Raw genomic sequence first — 17,193 nt, 5'->3', positions numbered from 1 at the left:
ACGAATGTGAGGGACTAAACTACGCCAAGCCTTTCAATATTTGTCCACTATGTTAATCTTGATCGTATGATTTAAGTATATTTGAAAAAGGAATTATAAATTATTTATTAAGGTGTTTTTATCGCTTACCTCCAAATCTCAACCAGGATACTTCGTTCGATCCGTCCTTGGTCATCCTCATACTGCGGTGGAAATTACGCAAACAACAATCGAAATGCGAAATTTTCCTATCGAACATTCTCGATTCAAGTCGTAGGGGAGGGAGAAAGGAAAGAAAAGAAGGGAAAGGAAAAAGCGAGAAAGGGAATGGAGGGGGCGGGAAAGGAAAGGAGAGACAATGAAAGACAGATCAGGGGAGGGGGAAAGGTAAAGGAGAGAGAGGGAAAAGGAGACCATAAAATAGAAAGAAAACAAAAGAAAGGAAGAGGGGAAGGGAGAGGGAAAGAAAAATGGAAAGAGCGAGAAAAGAGTAGGGGAGGGAGAAAGGAAATAAAAGAAGGGAAAGGAAAAGCGAAAAAGGGAAGGGAAAGGGAGAGAAGAAAAGAAGGGAGAACGAAAATGGGGAAAGGGAGAAGGAGAGGGGATGATGAAGGGGATAGGAAAATGTCAAGTTTAAAGATCTGAATATTAACACTAAAACAAAATTAGACTCCCATGTTTTATTTTAAAAAATACCATCTTTTTCATGATTATAAAGATTCAACGTCCCTGTTCTAGGTCTAAACTTCAACATAAATCTACTGGCGCTTCGCGCTTGAATTCTGGAGGTCATTCCTCTTTTAAAAGTATAGGTAATCTGTCGGACTTTTCAAATCCCAAATTTAAATCTTAAGCGCAAATGCCCTCGCATTATTTTTCATTTAGATACTGTCCTGTCATCAATATCAAAAACTCTAAGCGCGAGCTTCGCGCTGGCATCATTTTTGTAAGTGACATTTATGATGTTGTTCATATTTTAAAAATGTCCATTTGTTGAGGTTTAAATGTCCAAAAGTTCAGCGCTCGCATAATTTGTAAGGTAAATAGGCCTACCCTTTTAATTGTTATACAAAGGCGCTTATACAACGTCCAGAATGCAGTTCGGAATATTGAAAATAACTATTGGTCCCGCTATTTCTGCCCGTGCGACAAGCATTTATCATTTTGAATCATGAGATTCACCTTTAAAATATGATGAAAAAGTATCGTTAAGACTGAATTAAGAAAAAAAGAAGCTCACGTTTCACGCTCGCATTTTGATCCGTTAGCTTGTGATAATAATGGTGACTTCGTTAATATATCTTAGCGGACATGTCCACCTTTTGGTGCTTCAAGAAAAATAAACACAACACACAAATAATAATAGAAAACGAACAAGAATAGAATAGATAGTTACCTATCCCACTCATGAATTCTTATTTAACAGTCCCCAAAACGTCTTTTTTTCGTGTTAGCTTATTTCATATACATATATATATATATATATATAGGTCTCCTCATCATGGTTATAAAAAGTGCTCAGAATGTTTTATTTTCAAGTACTTGTATCAGAATTTTCAGCTCGGGCAGCTCTATCGCATTTTGATTACTATCCTGTTGATTTATTTACTTGAACAAAATATTTAAAATGTCCAGCTTTTAGAACAGATATCAAAAAAAGTTATTCACCTTTGATCATAGATGAGGAAGAAGAAAAAAGTGCAAAAAAATAGGAAACAAACTAACGAATTAATGTGACATAATTTTTCTTCATTTCAAGGCGACTCTTTACATTTCATCATCGCTGATGGCGCTACAATAGAAAATACCGCTTGACAGCAAAAAAAAAAACAGAAAGAGGAAAATAATGCTGAGCGTCTAAAATGCAGCTAGCAGTACAAGCTGCAGAACCGTAAACAAACATCTTGTGAATAATATCGCGCGCCCTCTTTAAGCAAAAGTTTACAACCACGATGACCCTGCGGTATCTACGTGAAGATCACGAGAAAATGCTTTTTTTTTCTTAAAAACACACCAAAGAGAAGACAAGAAACGATCCATATGGTTCGGTGAGTGTCATAGCACAATTAGAAACATTATTTTAAAAGGAATGGCATAGGTATTTTAGTAAAAAGGGTGTGAAAAATTCGCGTGCACCATGTGCATATGAATCCTTCGCACGCGAGATGCATTGATCCCATGAGTGCCAGACGGGGGGATTTTGCACTGTAAGTCCCCTAATGGTGGCTGCACGATAGCGAGCCGTCTGTGTATGAGGAGAAATTAAAAAAATTAAAAAATGTTAAAAAACTCCTCGAAACAGATGGCTGCCAGCTGTCTAGGTGGGTATGTACCCGGGGGGGGGGGGGGGGGGGGGCACTCAGTATATAATGCATAGTGGGTATGTGCCGCGGAGGGGACCCCCATTTTTACACTCAAATTTCCGTTCCAAGGCACATCATTTTTTGTCTTATTGAGAAAAAAAACAAAGAAAGCCGCTCCAAAGCATAGTATTTTCTTCTTATCGAGAAAAAGAAGAAATAAATCTGCTCCAAGGCTTCGCATATTTTCCATTACGCCGTTCCGGTCGCATTGTTCTGCTACAATGAGCCGCAATTTTGGTGAAAAGCGGCCGCAGAGCGCTGTCCGACCATCGCCTCTGCGCTAGCTCACCCGGCGCCCTTGCCATGCTTGCCGCTTGGCTAGCTGCATGCACGTTCCATAGGATGCATACGCACTGACACGCAGGACCATTCCAAGAACCCCCGTTTTCACAAACATTTGTAGTTCCGAAGCCCGTTCCGAGGACCCTCCTCTTTACAATAAGCCCGCTCCAAGGCCCCCGTTTTTTGTCTCGCCCGCGGCACATACCCACTACTTTTTTGGTCGAGTGCCCCCCCCGGGGGTATGTGCCGCGGAGCACTCATTCTATGAACTAGACAGAAATAACCATCGTTTCTGGGGATTTAGTTAACAATTTCTGACATTTTACTATCTTATCCCCATTCACCCACGGTAGTGTGTAAGTGCGAGCCTGCATGTGTAGTCCAATTCGGGCGACCGGGTTTTGTCTAGATTGATAAGATTGGACACTTCACGGACTTTGCGTAATGCCTTGCATCGATTTGCGTGTAAAATAGTTTAGGTGCCTAGCCTTTCCCTTGTGTCTTTGATATGAATATAAATCGCGCGCCCTCTTTAGGCCAAAAATTGATTTTGTCGCTAACCGAAGGGCATCTCCGTGAAATCTTCAGTGAAGATCAAGAAAAAATACATTTTTTTTAAAGGAAACTTCAAAGAGAAGTCACCAAAGGATCTAAATGGTTCGGTAAGTGTCAAAGGAGAATGTGAAATCCAAAATTGTGTGTTATTATATTTTATTTGGGCAAAAGCCCAATATATTTGCATGTGTGTCGCGTGCATATGATATTCCTTCGCACGCGAGATGAAATGAACCCATGGGTGGTCATTGTCTTAATATAGAGTCAATGGAATACAGAACCGATTTTTGTGACCATTTTGAACCCAAGTCTTCAACAGGCTCTAACTTCTTTGTTTTGAGCTCTTTGAAGTAATTTAGGTACATGTATCAATGGAAAGGTCAAAGAAAGCTCAATTGGTGTGTAATCATGTCACTTTGTAATTTTTCTTCTTAATATGTGTAAAATAATTTCTTCTAATTAATTTATGCAAAATAACAATTGCTCGCCTCTTTTTTGCCGAATGAAGGTGATCATGATAGATAATTTATATAATTTAGTTGGCATCATAACAGCATCATGTAGATAATTTGACTAAATGAATTTGTTTAAAGTATTGTTTTGTAATTTCTAATGTATTTCTTTGTTTTTCTGATATAAATTACAAGCTCTTTTTAAACTTTAGTATTGTATACATGTATGTACGGGGGTCTTGTTTTACATATGAAAATTATCATTCCTTTTGTACTTTGTATGACCAAATAAAAATACAAGTGTGCTTTTTTCTGATGTGTTTGATTGTTTCACCAATTCCTTATGTATTCTATTGTTTCAACAATTTGTTATACATGTATAATATGTAGCTTTTGATTTTAGAGACAATGGACATTTTCATTACAATTTTTTTAGGAGGGATGGGCAGTTGAGTGTAAAATATGTATGTAGCATTGTATGCAATTTATTACAAGTATCAAGAAGGATAAACATTAAGCTTCTATCAGTATTCAATGCATTTCTTAGATTTGTACTACAAAGGCCCTGTTTGAGCTCTCTTTTTTTTAAGAAAAGTAAATAAATTCAGATTCTAGAGTGAAATCACTGCACATAAATGTACACATTTTTTACACATACTTCCATACTATTATGAAACAAAACAAAAAAAATTAGCAAGATTTTGTGGAAAAGAACTTAAATATCCAAACTTTCCAATCTCCCCATGGATAAACTTGAAAGGCACCAAATTATTAGTTGAAGCCAAAAGAAGAGGAAATGAGTGGTCTATTTCTTTCAAAACAAAACAAAAAAACAACCAGGAAAAAACAGATATCAAAGCTCCAAACAAACACTAAAAACAAGAGAAACAAAAGTGACACAAAAACTTGTACCAATCCCATCCCCATTTTCAAGATTAAAACACAACCCCCACCTGCACCCCTAGCGACAAAAAAGAAAGAAAGAAAAGGAAATTAAAAAATAATAAAATTGATCAAATAGAGATATTTTTCTCATTTTTTTAATGAATTTTTTTCTAAAAATGAAATCAATAAGTCAGAAATGAAGTTGTATCCTATGAATTAGGGTTAACGTAGACAGATGGCAGCCGTCCGTTTCGAGGAGTTTTTTAACATTGTTAATTTTTAAAAAATTTCTTCTCGTACACAGACGGCTCGCTATCGTGCAGCCACCATTAGGGGGTTATTAATGCAAAATCCCTCCGATGTGGCTCATCGATGGGCCCCCGGATAGACAAAAAGGGGGGTGCCAAAAAATGGGAAGGAAATCGAAGAAAAGAATACACGCATGCATCCCTCTTTTGTGCAACGTGTATAAGACAAAGTGAAGGGAAAAGTTTCCATCGCAGCAACATACAAATAATAAGAGAGAAATTTGCTTGATAATTTCAGCTCACAGCAAGTCAGGCACATTTTGTGTGTGGAAGGAGAACGTTGCAGGTAATGATTTCAACCTGAAATTTTGTGAGTGATATTGCCCGTGTAGATAACAATGTGTTTGGTGTGTATTGTGGTGATTGACTAATGTGCTGGCTTGTGAAAATTTTGCTATGTCGAATGGAGGCACATGTTGAATATCGGGCGCGTTACTCTAACTAAATAAGCTAATAATGGTGATTTAATACTTAATCATCCATAATGCCAAATGCCAAAATATATATAGAATGCAACGCAACTTCATTGTCCACTCTTAGAACGAGATATAGCATCGTAGGCGTTGCAATACCCTCTTTCGAGTTGCGTTGTATTTTAATTGAGGATAAAAACCCACTGAAATTCCCTTGTGTTGTGCCCACCTACTTATTTCCTTTCCAATTGTCTGAGACACATACAGTGCAAAAGAGTGACAAATGCAAAAGGAAAAACCCACTTGAGTCTCTATCAAGGAAACTTGATAATTTTGTTATTATGCATTACATTTTGTCAACAATTTTAGTAACATTTTTTTCAAACAATGAAATATTACTTGTAAATATTTGAAAAATCACCATCGTGTCCAGACAAAGGAAATGTCCGATATATGACACCACTACCCCTCATCAAAAAGATTATCCCTAGGTTTGAAAAAATCTTGGCTAAAGTGATAATGACCACTGGCCATTTAAATCCGCCTGACTATCAACCAAGCAAATATTTAGTTACGCTTCTTCTTTTGTTGTTGAACTTCTGTATTTCAGTGTCCGTTTTTCAGTCAAAGCCCTTAAAATCTCCCTGATATTTATTCTGAAATAATGCTCTTTATCTCCCAGATAGAAATGGACCCTGTTTCACAGATAGGAAAAAAACGGAAATGTGGTAGTGGTGGGATGAGATGCATGGCATACGGATGCAGTAATACAACATGTAATGAGGTGTTCATTCATACCATGCCTGGAAAGATGCCAAAGACGCATGAAAAGTTCACACCCATTCAAAAATCATGGATCAAATTTATCAGGAGGAAGAGAGAATTTCCCTACAAGTTGGCCAGATTGTACAGGCGAATTCATCTGTGTAGTGGACACTTTACTGAAAAGGATTACAAAACGACAGAAGTTCTGATGTACAAGGAAGGATTTAGAGATTCTGCACCATCTTTGAAAGTTAATGCCAAGCCCTCGGTGGAAATCGCCTGTCATCCGTTCCCTAAGAAGCATTCGTCCAGACACAGAGGATCGCATCCTGCCCATCATGGAGTGGAAGATAATAGAGAATCATCAACAGCACCAACACCCGATCCTCAATCTAGGAGAAGAGTGAAAAGGCCAACGCTGGATACTGATAATATCAAAGAAGAGCCAGTCCCTGTGAAAGTGAGGCACAGGCAAAGTGATACAAAGAAATTGAAGAATCGCGAAAAAAAGGTATCCGAATAACGAGGTATCCATCGTTCATGTAGCTAACACATATTATTTCCTGTGTGTGGTGGGGCATGTTGAGGTTATACTAATACAATATCCGCTGAAAGGCTGTTGCGATTGATATCAGATTGTTTTGGGCTGTTTCAGTATGGTTAATCCTATATAATGCTAATGACTCAGAGTCATACCTAATCGTCCTTTATTTTCGTTTTGGGATATTGGCTGATTATATGTCGGCCATGACTTTAATTGACAGCTACTCTAGCAGTGGGCGGGTTTAGCTGTATAAAAACCCATCTGTGATTAGCTTGTGGATTGAACAGTTAAAAAAAACAATTCTGTAGCCCCACAAATAAATTATATAATCTGTTTTATTATCATGGTAAAATTGAAAGTTTTTTCGCGATCAATGAACTTAAAGATAAATACCAGTTGTGGTAACGATCTCAAAATGGGTTAGAACATAATCCAATAAAATTACCACCAAAGTGTTTGTTAAGTAGAAAAAGGTGCAAAATGGCTCTGGAAGAAAATGCGTAATTGCTGAGAAATGAGCAAAATAATCATAGAATTTCATCAAATGTCATGTATTTTTTGAAGCAATATTAAGTTTATTAATAGACTGTTCCACATCTGTTGATTGTGACAGTGTATGAATTATCAGTTTTTGTCTCACCTGCATAGCAGAGTGAGACTATAGGCGCAACATCAAATCTTAACAAAGGTAAATTTTTTTTTGAATGACAGCATAACTTAAAAAGTATATGGACCTAGTTCATGAAACTTAGACATAAGGATAATCAAGTATTACTAAACATCCTGCCCGAGTTTCAGGTCACATGATTATTACAGGTAAAAGGTCATGTAGGGGCAATGAACTTAGACCATGTTGGGGTATTTGTTGAATTACTATCATAACTTTGAATGTTAATGGATCTGATTCATAAAACTTGGACATAAGAGTAATCAAGTTTCACTGAACATCCTGTGCGAGTCAGGTCACATGACCAAGGTCAAAGGGCATTTAAGGTCAGTGAACTTTGGCCATGTTGGGGATATTTGTTGAATAACCATCATTACTCTGAAAGTGTATGGATCTAGTTCATAAAACTTGGAAATAAGAGTAATCAAGTATCACTGAACATCTCGTTCGAGTTTCAGGTCACATGACTAAAGTCAAAGGTCATTCAAGGTCAATGAACTTTGGTCATGTTGGAGAAAATTATTAAATTGCTGTCATAACTTTCAAAGTTTATGGATATAGTTTATGAAATGTGGACACAGGGGCAATCAAGTATCACTGACAAGTCTGAGGTCTCATGGTCAAGGTCAAATGTCATTTAGGGTCAATGAACGTCATATTGTATCATTATATGAATGGTGTTTTTTGTGAATAATTATTTTATAGTAGTTTTCAAAGTGACACTGCTGTTATATTGAATCGCGTAATGCAGGTGAGACTGCCAAAGGCGCTCCGCTTGTTATTCAAACCACCTACACATGTACATGTATGTAGCTGGTACAAAAATGTTAAAATGGCTGTTTTCGACTTGCCGTGCGGCCGCCGTAGGGAAAATGTGACTGCACCATAAACATTGACGCCATGTGGAGTGGAAATGGATGGAAAACTAGGAAGCATGACTGAAGGGGAAAATGAATGAGAGAATGGAATGTAATGAATCTGGTCAAGTGCTATTGCTATGTCAGATGAACAGTGTATAGGGATTGTGGGAACGGAATGAAGATTGAGATTACATGCCAAAGTACATGTATGTGGTTAGTGAAGATGGAATGAAGGATGATCTCATGACCTGGGGTCCGTAACACAAAGCTTAGCAATGATCGTAGAATATTTTTCTACAATTGATTCCATTGACTACAATGTACAATCAATCGTGAAAATCAAGCGTACGATCAATCGTTAACCTGTGTGTAACGGGACCCTGGAGTGCAGATAAACAAGTTAAATGTCAACACTAAAGTATGGAAAGCAAAATGTAAAGCCAAATATTAAAATAAATAGGCCCACTGCAAATTTGACTGTTACACTCTGTATGACGACATTGCTCCAAAGGCTAATAGAAGCTTTCCTACAACCCCAATCGACAAAGTACAGAGAAAAGCAAGATGTTTCACATTTTGGCTGGGTCAAGCTCTGTCCCACCTTATTTTCTTTTGATGGAGATTATTGTTCAGTTGAGCTTTTAGTTCATGCTGTCATTTTTCTCATAGCCCTCTGAAGCGTCCCCTTTCATAAAAATTGAACTTTTTAGTACATCTTTTCCCTACATGGTTTGATGATGTATGTTCAACAGTGATAATAAAAATTATAGCTGGATTTATATATAAATCGTTTCCTTAGGATCATACAAAGTGCAACATTATCACTCCAGCTTTAGATTAAGCTATTGCTTCTTCAGCAGCGCTCGATGCATGCTCAAGAATTAATCCTGCCAGTTACCCGTTCACCTCTCTTGTAGGTTTAGTGCAGCACAGTAAGGATGAATTTCTTGCTGAAGGAAAGCGTGCCCTGGCTTCGGTGTCGGCACCAGTGGACGATCTGGTCCCATGCTAGTTTGCAATTTGCAATACCAGTTTAGAGCTAGTGCAATAATTCAGTTTGATTGGCTGAAAGTGAAATTGCTATTGTGAAAACTGTATTTGCTATTATAACAAGTATTTATGAAACAGGACCTTGTTTAATATCCCATTTGAGATCACCTGAGACACACCCCTTTTTATAAAACATCTTATTTGTCGATTTTGTTATTGGGTCAAGACCATCCGGTCCGTGTGATTTAAAGGTACAGAGGACCCCCCCCCCCCTCCCCCCTGGGCAAAATTAATGTAGTTTTCTGATCATAGTTTGATTTCATCGTTGGTGATGGATCACTCAAGAAAACTTCTAGAGCACTAATGAACACAATAACTTTGAAAGGAAGTCCCTTAATTTATAAGAAAAATTGTATAATTTGTTTTATGAAAATGTAGTCAAATCCGACTTACTGGCCAGCTTTTTGGAGTAAAAACATGTCTTTAGTGGCCACCAAAATTGTCTCCTATTTGAAAGGAATGTGCAATGGAACCTGACTATAAATGCCACCTGTCTCCAGTGGCCACTTTTTCTTATTCCCTATGGTGGCCTTAAAGGAAAAGACCATTATAAGTAAAAGTTTATTTAAAAATAAAAGAGGAAAATCCAACAGGCATAACACTGAAAATTGCATCAAAATCAGATGTAAAATAAGAAAGCTATGACATTTTAAAGATTTCGCTTAATATCACAAAACAGTGATATATGCATATCCTGGTTGGTATGCAAATGAGGGGACTGATGATGTCACCCACTCACTATTTCTTTTGTATTTCATTGTATGAAATGTTTTAACTTTCTCATTGTCATGTGAAACAAAGATTTATTTCTCCTAGAACATGTGCTTTACCATTGTTTTAACATTTTGTGGTTTAGTCAAGTTGGTCATTATTGTCAAATCTGTAAAATATGAAATATTGTATTGTATAATTCAAACAATAAAAAACAAAAGAAATAGTGAGTGAGGGACATCATCAACTCTCCCATTTATGTATCACTAAATTGTGCATCTGTTTTGTGAAAAATAAGCAAACTTTAAAATTAGCATTTTTGGGGGGGCAGGGTTGACTCTAGAGGAGTTACCTTTTCGTTTTTTTTTTCATTTTTCGTTTTCAATCCAGGTTAACCGCCCATTAAAGAACCAGAAGTCAGAAGAACAAAGAGTAGAGGGAAAGGAAAACCTGACAAAGGAAGTCAGCAAAGAAAGAGAGAAGATAGGTGATAAGGTACGTTTACTCTGACCTTTCTGGGAAATTATATGATTTATCAAGGATGCTCAATGGTTTAAGATCTACTATTAACGTTAAAATTCATGTATTTTGGCACCTTTCTTGTGGCTTGAACGCTTTGTCACAGTTAATCTAAAAACTTGATTTATGAATATCATTAAAATGTGGATAGCCAGCTAGACTCAAAATTTTGATAAAACCGAGGAAAAGGTAACACAATGAAATCATTGGGATAATAACCATATTTTGTTACGATTGCTTGGTAATTTTTCTGAACCCTCAACTTGTGTAATTTATTACAACTGAAATTGAGAAATTATATGGGTAATTTGATTAAGATAAAGATAGAAAAATTTCTGTGTTTGTAATTTACATTCTGTATTCCAAATTAAGCGATAAATTGACATTGTAATGAGCATGATTGCTACAATATTTGTACAAATTAATTTCTGTTATTAGCTTGACAGTGCATGTGTTTACATATCAGACTTTGTGATCTAAATTTGTAAAACAACTTGAAAATACATAAAGGCAGTGGATTCAGTTGCAAGTATCCTGTTTTGTTAGCATGCAAAGAGATGCCCTGCCTTTAAACAGAATATCCCATTAATCTATTGTTTAAATTTAAGATATAGCACTGTGGTACCTGTAATTGTTAGCCTAGATGCTTTACGTTTGGTTAATCAGGGAGAAAGACGCGGTATTATCTCTGACGATGTTTACGAGGATAGATATCTTCTCTTCCACCTCGTGGTGATAGCAGATGCCGCCGTGAAATTTTTAAAGTTCGTATTACTGACCGAGATCACTGCGCTACTCTCACATCGTTAATGATGATAGACGTCTTCTCTTCAACCTCGTGGTGATAGCGGACGCCGCCGTGAACTTTTAACGGTCGTCTTATTGACGAACATCACTGCGCTACTCTCGTACGTCGTTTATGATGATAGACGTCTTCTCTTCAACCTCGTGGTGATAGCGGACGCCGCCGTGAACTTAATAAGGTTGTATTAATGACGGACATCACTGCGCTCTCTTACATCGTACGAGATCAAGAGATCATTCCAATAATTCTAAATCGCTAGCACCTAACATAAAAATACTTATAAAAGATGTCCCGCCGATTGTTCATTGACCTGTGATCTATGAGAATTACTTTCATTTTATTTTCCTTTGCCACTTTGCTCGGAAGATGCGTCATTCGTTTATCTTTCTAATAAAAATCACTCATTTTATTTTAAAGCAGTAACACCTCAAAACCCTTTTAAAACATGTTCCAAACGATCGCGCATGTTGGGGACTTCCATTCCAATGCATTCGTCTTTGCGACTTTGTTACTGTAGGTAGATGCGTGCGACCGCGAACAAAATTTTGATGTATTCCTGTGTTTTTAAACATCGCTGATTCGATTTTCGATTCGATTTTGATTTTAGAAGCTTAACTGCCGATCCGATTTTCGATCTGATTTTTTATCCGATTTACAACATTACTCTGAAGCATCCCCTTTCATAAAAATTGAACTTTTTAGTACATGTTTTCCCTACATGGTTTGATGATGTATGTTCAACAGTGATAATAATAATTATAGCTAGATTTATATGTAAATCGTTCGCTTAGGATCATACAAAGTGCAACATTATCACTCCAGCTTTAGCTTAAGCTATTGCTTCTTCAGCAGCGCTCGATGCATGCTCAAGAATTAATCCTGCCAGTTACCCGTTCACCTCTCTTGTAGGTTTAGTGTAGCACAGTAAGGATGAATTTCTTGCTGAAGGAAATCGTGCCCTGGCTTCGGTGTCAGCACCAGTGGACGATCTGGTCCCATGCTAGTTTGCAATTTGCAATACCAGTTTAGAGCTAGTGTAATAATTCACTTTGATTGGCTGAAAGTTAAATTGTTCTTGTGAAAATTGTATTTGCTATTAAAACAAGTATTTATGAAACAGGACCTTGTTAAATATCCCTTTTGAGACACACCCCTTTTTATAAAACATCTGAATTGTCGATTTCGTTATTGGGTCAAGACCATCCAGTCCGTGTGATTTAAAGGTACAGAGGACCCCCCCCCCCCCCCCGGCGAAATTAATGTAGTTTTCTGATCATAGTTTGATTTCATCGTTGGTGATGGATCACTCAAGAAAACTTTCAGAGCACTTTGGAACACAATAACTTTGAAAGGAAGTCCCTTAATTTATAAGAAAAATTGTAGAATTTGTTTTATGAAAATTTAGTCAAATCCGACTTACTGGCCAGCTTTTTGGAGAAAAAACATGTCTTTAGTGGCCACCAAAATTGTCTCCCATTTGAAAGGAATATGCAATGGAACCTGACTATAAATGCCACCTGTCTCCAGTGGCCACTTTTTCTTATTCCCTATGGTGGCCTTAAAGGAAAAGACCATTATAAGTAAAAGTTGATTTAAAAATAAAGCATAACACTGAAAATTGCTTCAAAATCAGATGTAAAATAAGAAAGCTATGACATTTTAAAAATCTCGCTTAATATCACAAAACAGTGATATATGCATATTCTGGTTGGTATGCAAATGAGGGGAATAATGATGTCACCCACTCACTATTTCATTGTATGAAATGTTTTAACTTCCTCATTGTCATGTGAAACAAAGATTTATTCCTCCTAGAACATGTGTTTTACCATTGTTTTAACTTTTTGTGGTTTAGTCAAGTTGGTCATTATTGTCAATCTGTAAAATATGAAATATTGTATCGTATAATTCAAACAATAAAAAAACAAAAGAAATAGTGAGTGAGGGACCTCATCAACTCTCCCATTTATGTATCACTAAATTGTGCATCTGTTTTGTGAAAAATAAGCAAACTTTAAAATTAACATTTTTTGGGGGGCAGGGTTGACTCTAGAGGAGTTACCTTTTCGTTTTTTTTTTTCATTTTTCGTTTCCAATCCAGGTTAACCGCCCATTAAAGAACCAGAAGTCAGAAGAACAAAGAGTAGAGGGAAAGGAAAACCTGACAAAGGAAGTCAGCAAAGAAAGAGAGAAGATAGGTGATAAGGTACGTTTACTCTGACCTTTCTGGGAAATCATATGATTTATCAAGGATGCTCAATGGTTTAAGATCTACTATTAACGTTAAAATTCATGTATTTTGACACATTTCTTGTGGCTTGAACGCTTTGTCACAGTTAATCTAAAAACTTGATTTATGAATATCATTAAAATGTGGATAGCCAGCTAGACTCAAAATTTTGATAAAACCGAGGAAAAGGTAACACAATGAAATCATTGGGACAATAACCATATTTTGTTACGATTGCTTGGTAATTTTTCTGAACCCTCAACTTGTGTAATTTATTACAACTGAAATTGAGAAATTATATGGGTAATTTGATTAAGATAAAGATAGAAAAGTTTCTGTGTTTGTAATTTACATTCTGTATTCCAAATTAAGCAATAAATTGACATTGCAATGAGCATGATTGCTACAATATTTGTACAAATTAATTTCTGTTATTAGCTTGACAGTGCATGTGTTTACATATCAGACTTTGTGATCTAAATTTGTAAAACAACTTGAAAATACATAAAGGCAGTGGATTCAGTTGCAAGTATCCTGTTTTGTTAGCATGCAAAGAGATGCCCTGCCTTTAAACAGAATATCCCATTAATCTATTGTTTAAATTTAAGATATAGCACTGTGGTACCTGTAATTGTTAGCCTAGATGCTTTACGTTTGGTTGTATCTAAAATTGGTATCTTCTTTTATTACAGATGACAAAAAAGAAACAAAAAACTTCAACTTGCAGACAAACAATCCTAAAAACGAAACGTAATGGGTATTTCTACAAGACTGCCATGGAAACGACACAAGAGAACTTTACCCACAATGAGTGTGGTTCTGCTGTCAAACCCTCGGGCTCCAATTCCAACTCGAAGCAACTCAACACTCCTGATACCTCACACGAATCTCTCACCCATGATGTCAGGAAGGAATGCACATTACCCATTCAACCAGGACAATCCACATCAAATGTAAGCAAGCATACAGAATAAATATATTTTCTTATGTGATTTTGTTTTTAATTGTGGTAAAGAGTTTTTTTCTCATAAGTTTCTGCTTCTTTTTATTTTCAAGGACTCCAAAGCCACAGAGTATGTAAACTCTTATTCTCATTTCTTATGTCGAAATATTTTAGCTATATATACAAACTACATCAACTGCCACTTATATTTCAGTGGTACAAACTAATAATACAGAATGATGCATCTTTATACTTATATCATATAATACATGTAAATGCATGTTATAGTATGTCATTTTCCCATTTGTATCGATAAAGACTTTCATACATGTTTGCTATATAGATATAAATGGTATTATTATCTGAGTTTCTCTTGTCACCTATGTGAATTAATAAATATATGGTGCTAAATGGGTACCCGGTAGGATGTGAAAGTCCTTGTAGCGCGTTCAGTACTGTGTGCACCTCACTAGCGACTGACTGGAATACTCCCCAGGGAGTGGAGGATGTGCACACATTGTGTGCGGGAATGTCTGATTGAATCCGATGACCGGGGTAATGATATATCTGTAAAGCGCTTAGACACGTCGTTCCTATGTATTAAGCGCTATATAAAAGCGGATCATTATTAATTAATACCATAATTGAGTTACTATGCAATACATGTGAAATGGGATCTAAATGAAACTGATCAAATTTTTGTGAGAGCACTTCACATACGGTATTCCACTCGGTAAAAATGAACAATATTTTTACACAGGTTAGCTTCAGTACTTCATACGAAGCACATGTACAGTGTATGTCAATAAAAGAGATTTGTTCAATCACAGGGAGGCTGTAGCCTCTCACATCAATCGGTTTCTGAATCGAAAGTCACTAAATGGCAAAAGACGAGATGTCCTTCACAAGTATGTTGAAGTAATTGGTTCGATCACAAGGAAGCTACAGTACGCTAATAACATCAAAATTTTAAATGACTGGAACATTCACACAGCTGCACACAGATCCCCTGGGATGTCCCGGTAAGCGTGATAATCTGAAAATGATGTGTATCTCAGGCAGCTGAAATAAACTCATTAAATTATAGAATTTACAAACTCTATTGCATTTTTGTATATTCTGTATGGTTCACTTTTCATAAAAAAACAAATGATTTTTTTCTACAGTTTTTACAGTCTTTGGAAGGATTACTTCATCTTTCAAATAATTTTCTTTTAGCGGATCACAGAGAAAAAGGTGGAGGGAGGAGAAAGGAAGAAAAGGCGGGACAAAACAGGAACCCGGTGTGTAGTGATGTTCTGCAGTTCAACAATTTATGATGGAGTCTCACTTCATGCGATGCCTGGCCCCATGCCAAGCTGGCGATGGATGCCATTTACACCTCTGCAAATGCAGTGGATTGATTTCATCCAAAGTACAAGGATTTTCTACCCCTATGAATACAAGAGAATACATGTGTGTGCCTTGCACTTTAGCGAAGAGGACTTTGATCCAACTGGTTTAAGAATGTACAAGATGGGGTACCGGAATAATAGACCCTGTCTTCGTCCGAATGCTGTGCCTCATATATTTGATCCAGCTGCAACAAATAGAACGATGCCATATGCCCGAGAAGTGGTATCAACATCACCAGAGCTGAGGTTGCTTACAAGCACAGTGACAATGTCAGCATCCACATCATCAGCAACATGTACAACTAGACCTTCTGCAGTGACATCCCAACTAGCACAATCTACAAAGTCTACAACTTCCAGAACTGGTATCAGGAGATCTATGAGATTGAAGGCATTAACCAGTAAAAGATTGAAGGCATTGACCAGTAAAAGAAGGTCTCCAAAGTCAAAGTTAAAGACTCGACCATCAGCAGCATCTACCAGTGGCAGGTCTGTAAAGTCATTGTCAAGGGCATCACCATCAGCGTCATCTTCCAGTGCTAGCAGGAAGCCTACAAAGTCGAGGTCAAAATCATCATCAGTACCATCTTGTACAGGAGCTATGGGTTCACCCTTAGCATCATCTAACAGTACTACAATGACATCAACAACTGCCCGATCAGAGCTCCAGCAAGATACTAAACCAGATGTTTGTTGTAATACGTCTGTAGCTGTGGTAAGCTCAGTGGCAAAGGAATTAACATCAGTACCGTCGTCCTCAAGTGCAATTAGACCTTCTACGACAGCACCGCTTCCAGCGGCAGAGCAACATGCCATTTTAACAAATGGTGCAAGAATAAAGCTCACGCCAGCACCACATACCAGTACCAGCGCACCGCCAATGTCAGGGGCATCTACACCTGCATTTGTAATGGTATCAACTTCTACTGAAGGTATGATTTCTGTGGCACCGCTAATGGCAGCTACTACTAGTACTGCAAAGACATCAACAATCCCCAAATCGGTGCAACGACAACTGGCTACATACGCCATGGTCATTGATGTAGCTTCATCCAATGTTTTTCACAATACTCCACCTGCTGCATTTGTCGAAGTTCCTCTGACTGTTGACCCAGGTGCAGGGAAATGGAAGGTGGGTGCCATATGTACATACTACATACTGAAAATAGATCAATTTTCTGGCATTTTAAATCGTACCTCAGACTCTTTGACCATAGTTGAAAATCTTACTGTGTACTGATTATTGAATATTGATGGGGGTTGGGGGTGCCATAATTGATTTAGCAATGGAATTGGAAGAGAGATAGATAGGTGTTTTTCACACTTTTATTTGTTTTTTAGGGGGAGGTGTGTAAAAATTCATATAATATGAACATGGACATAACTCAATTGCATCATCACTTAATTTGGTGACATTCCCACATTTCTTGGGGAAAAACCGGCACATAGACCTACATAATTTGGAATA

The 17,193-nt window shown here is 37.1% G+C and overlaps 1 protein-coding gene across 2 annotated transcripts in view; it reads left to right on the top strand.

Moving 5' to 3' along the window:
• The window catches only part of LOC129257776 (uncharacterized), a 62,692-nt gene that overhangs the window by 1,648 nt on the left and 43,851 nt on the right, over positions 1-17,193 (top strand). The window contains exons 2-6 of one of the 2 annotated variants that reach the window (XM_054896173.2): positions 5,920-6,513; positions 10,225-10,329; positions 13,260-13,364; positions 14,081-14,341; positions 15,550-16,857. In XM_054896173.2, coding sequence (XP_054752148.2) covers positions 5,926-6,513; positions 10,225-10,329; positions 13,260-13,364; positions 14,081-14,341; positions 15,550-16,857 — 2,367 coding nt within the window. In that variant the 5' untranslated portion in view covers positions 5,920-5,925. The remainder of the gene's footprint in view (positions 1-5,919; positions 6,514-10,224; positions 10,330-13,259; positions 13,365-14,080; positions 14,342-15,549; positions 16,858-17,193) is intronic. The other variant, XM_054896174.2, reaches the window with a different exon arrangement.

Source organism: Lytechinus pictus, chromosome 3 (genome assembly GCF_037042905.1).
Source record: "Lytechinus pictus isolate F3 Inbred chromosome 3, Lp3.0, whole genome shotgun sequence".
Taxonomy (NCBI): domain Eukaryota; kingdom Metazoa; phylum Echinodermata; class Echinoidea; order Temnopleuroida; family Toxopneustidae; genus Lytechinus; species Lytechinus pictus.
The sequence above is the reverse complement of the archived record's forward strand: the minus strand, read 5'-3'. Positions and strand labels throughout refer to the sequence as shown.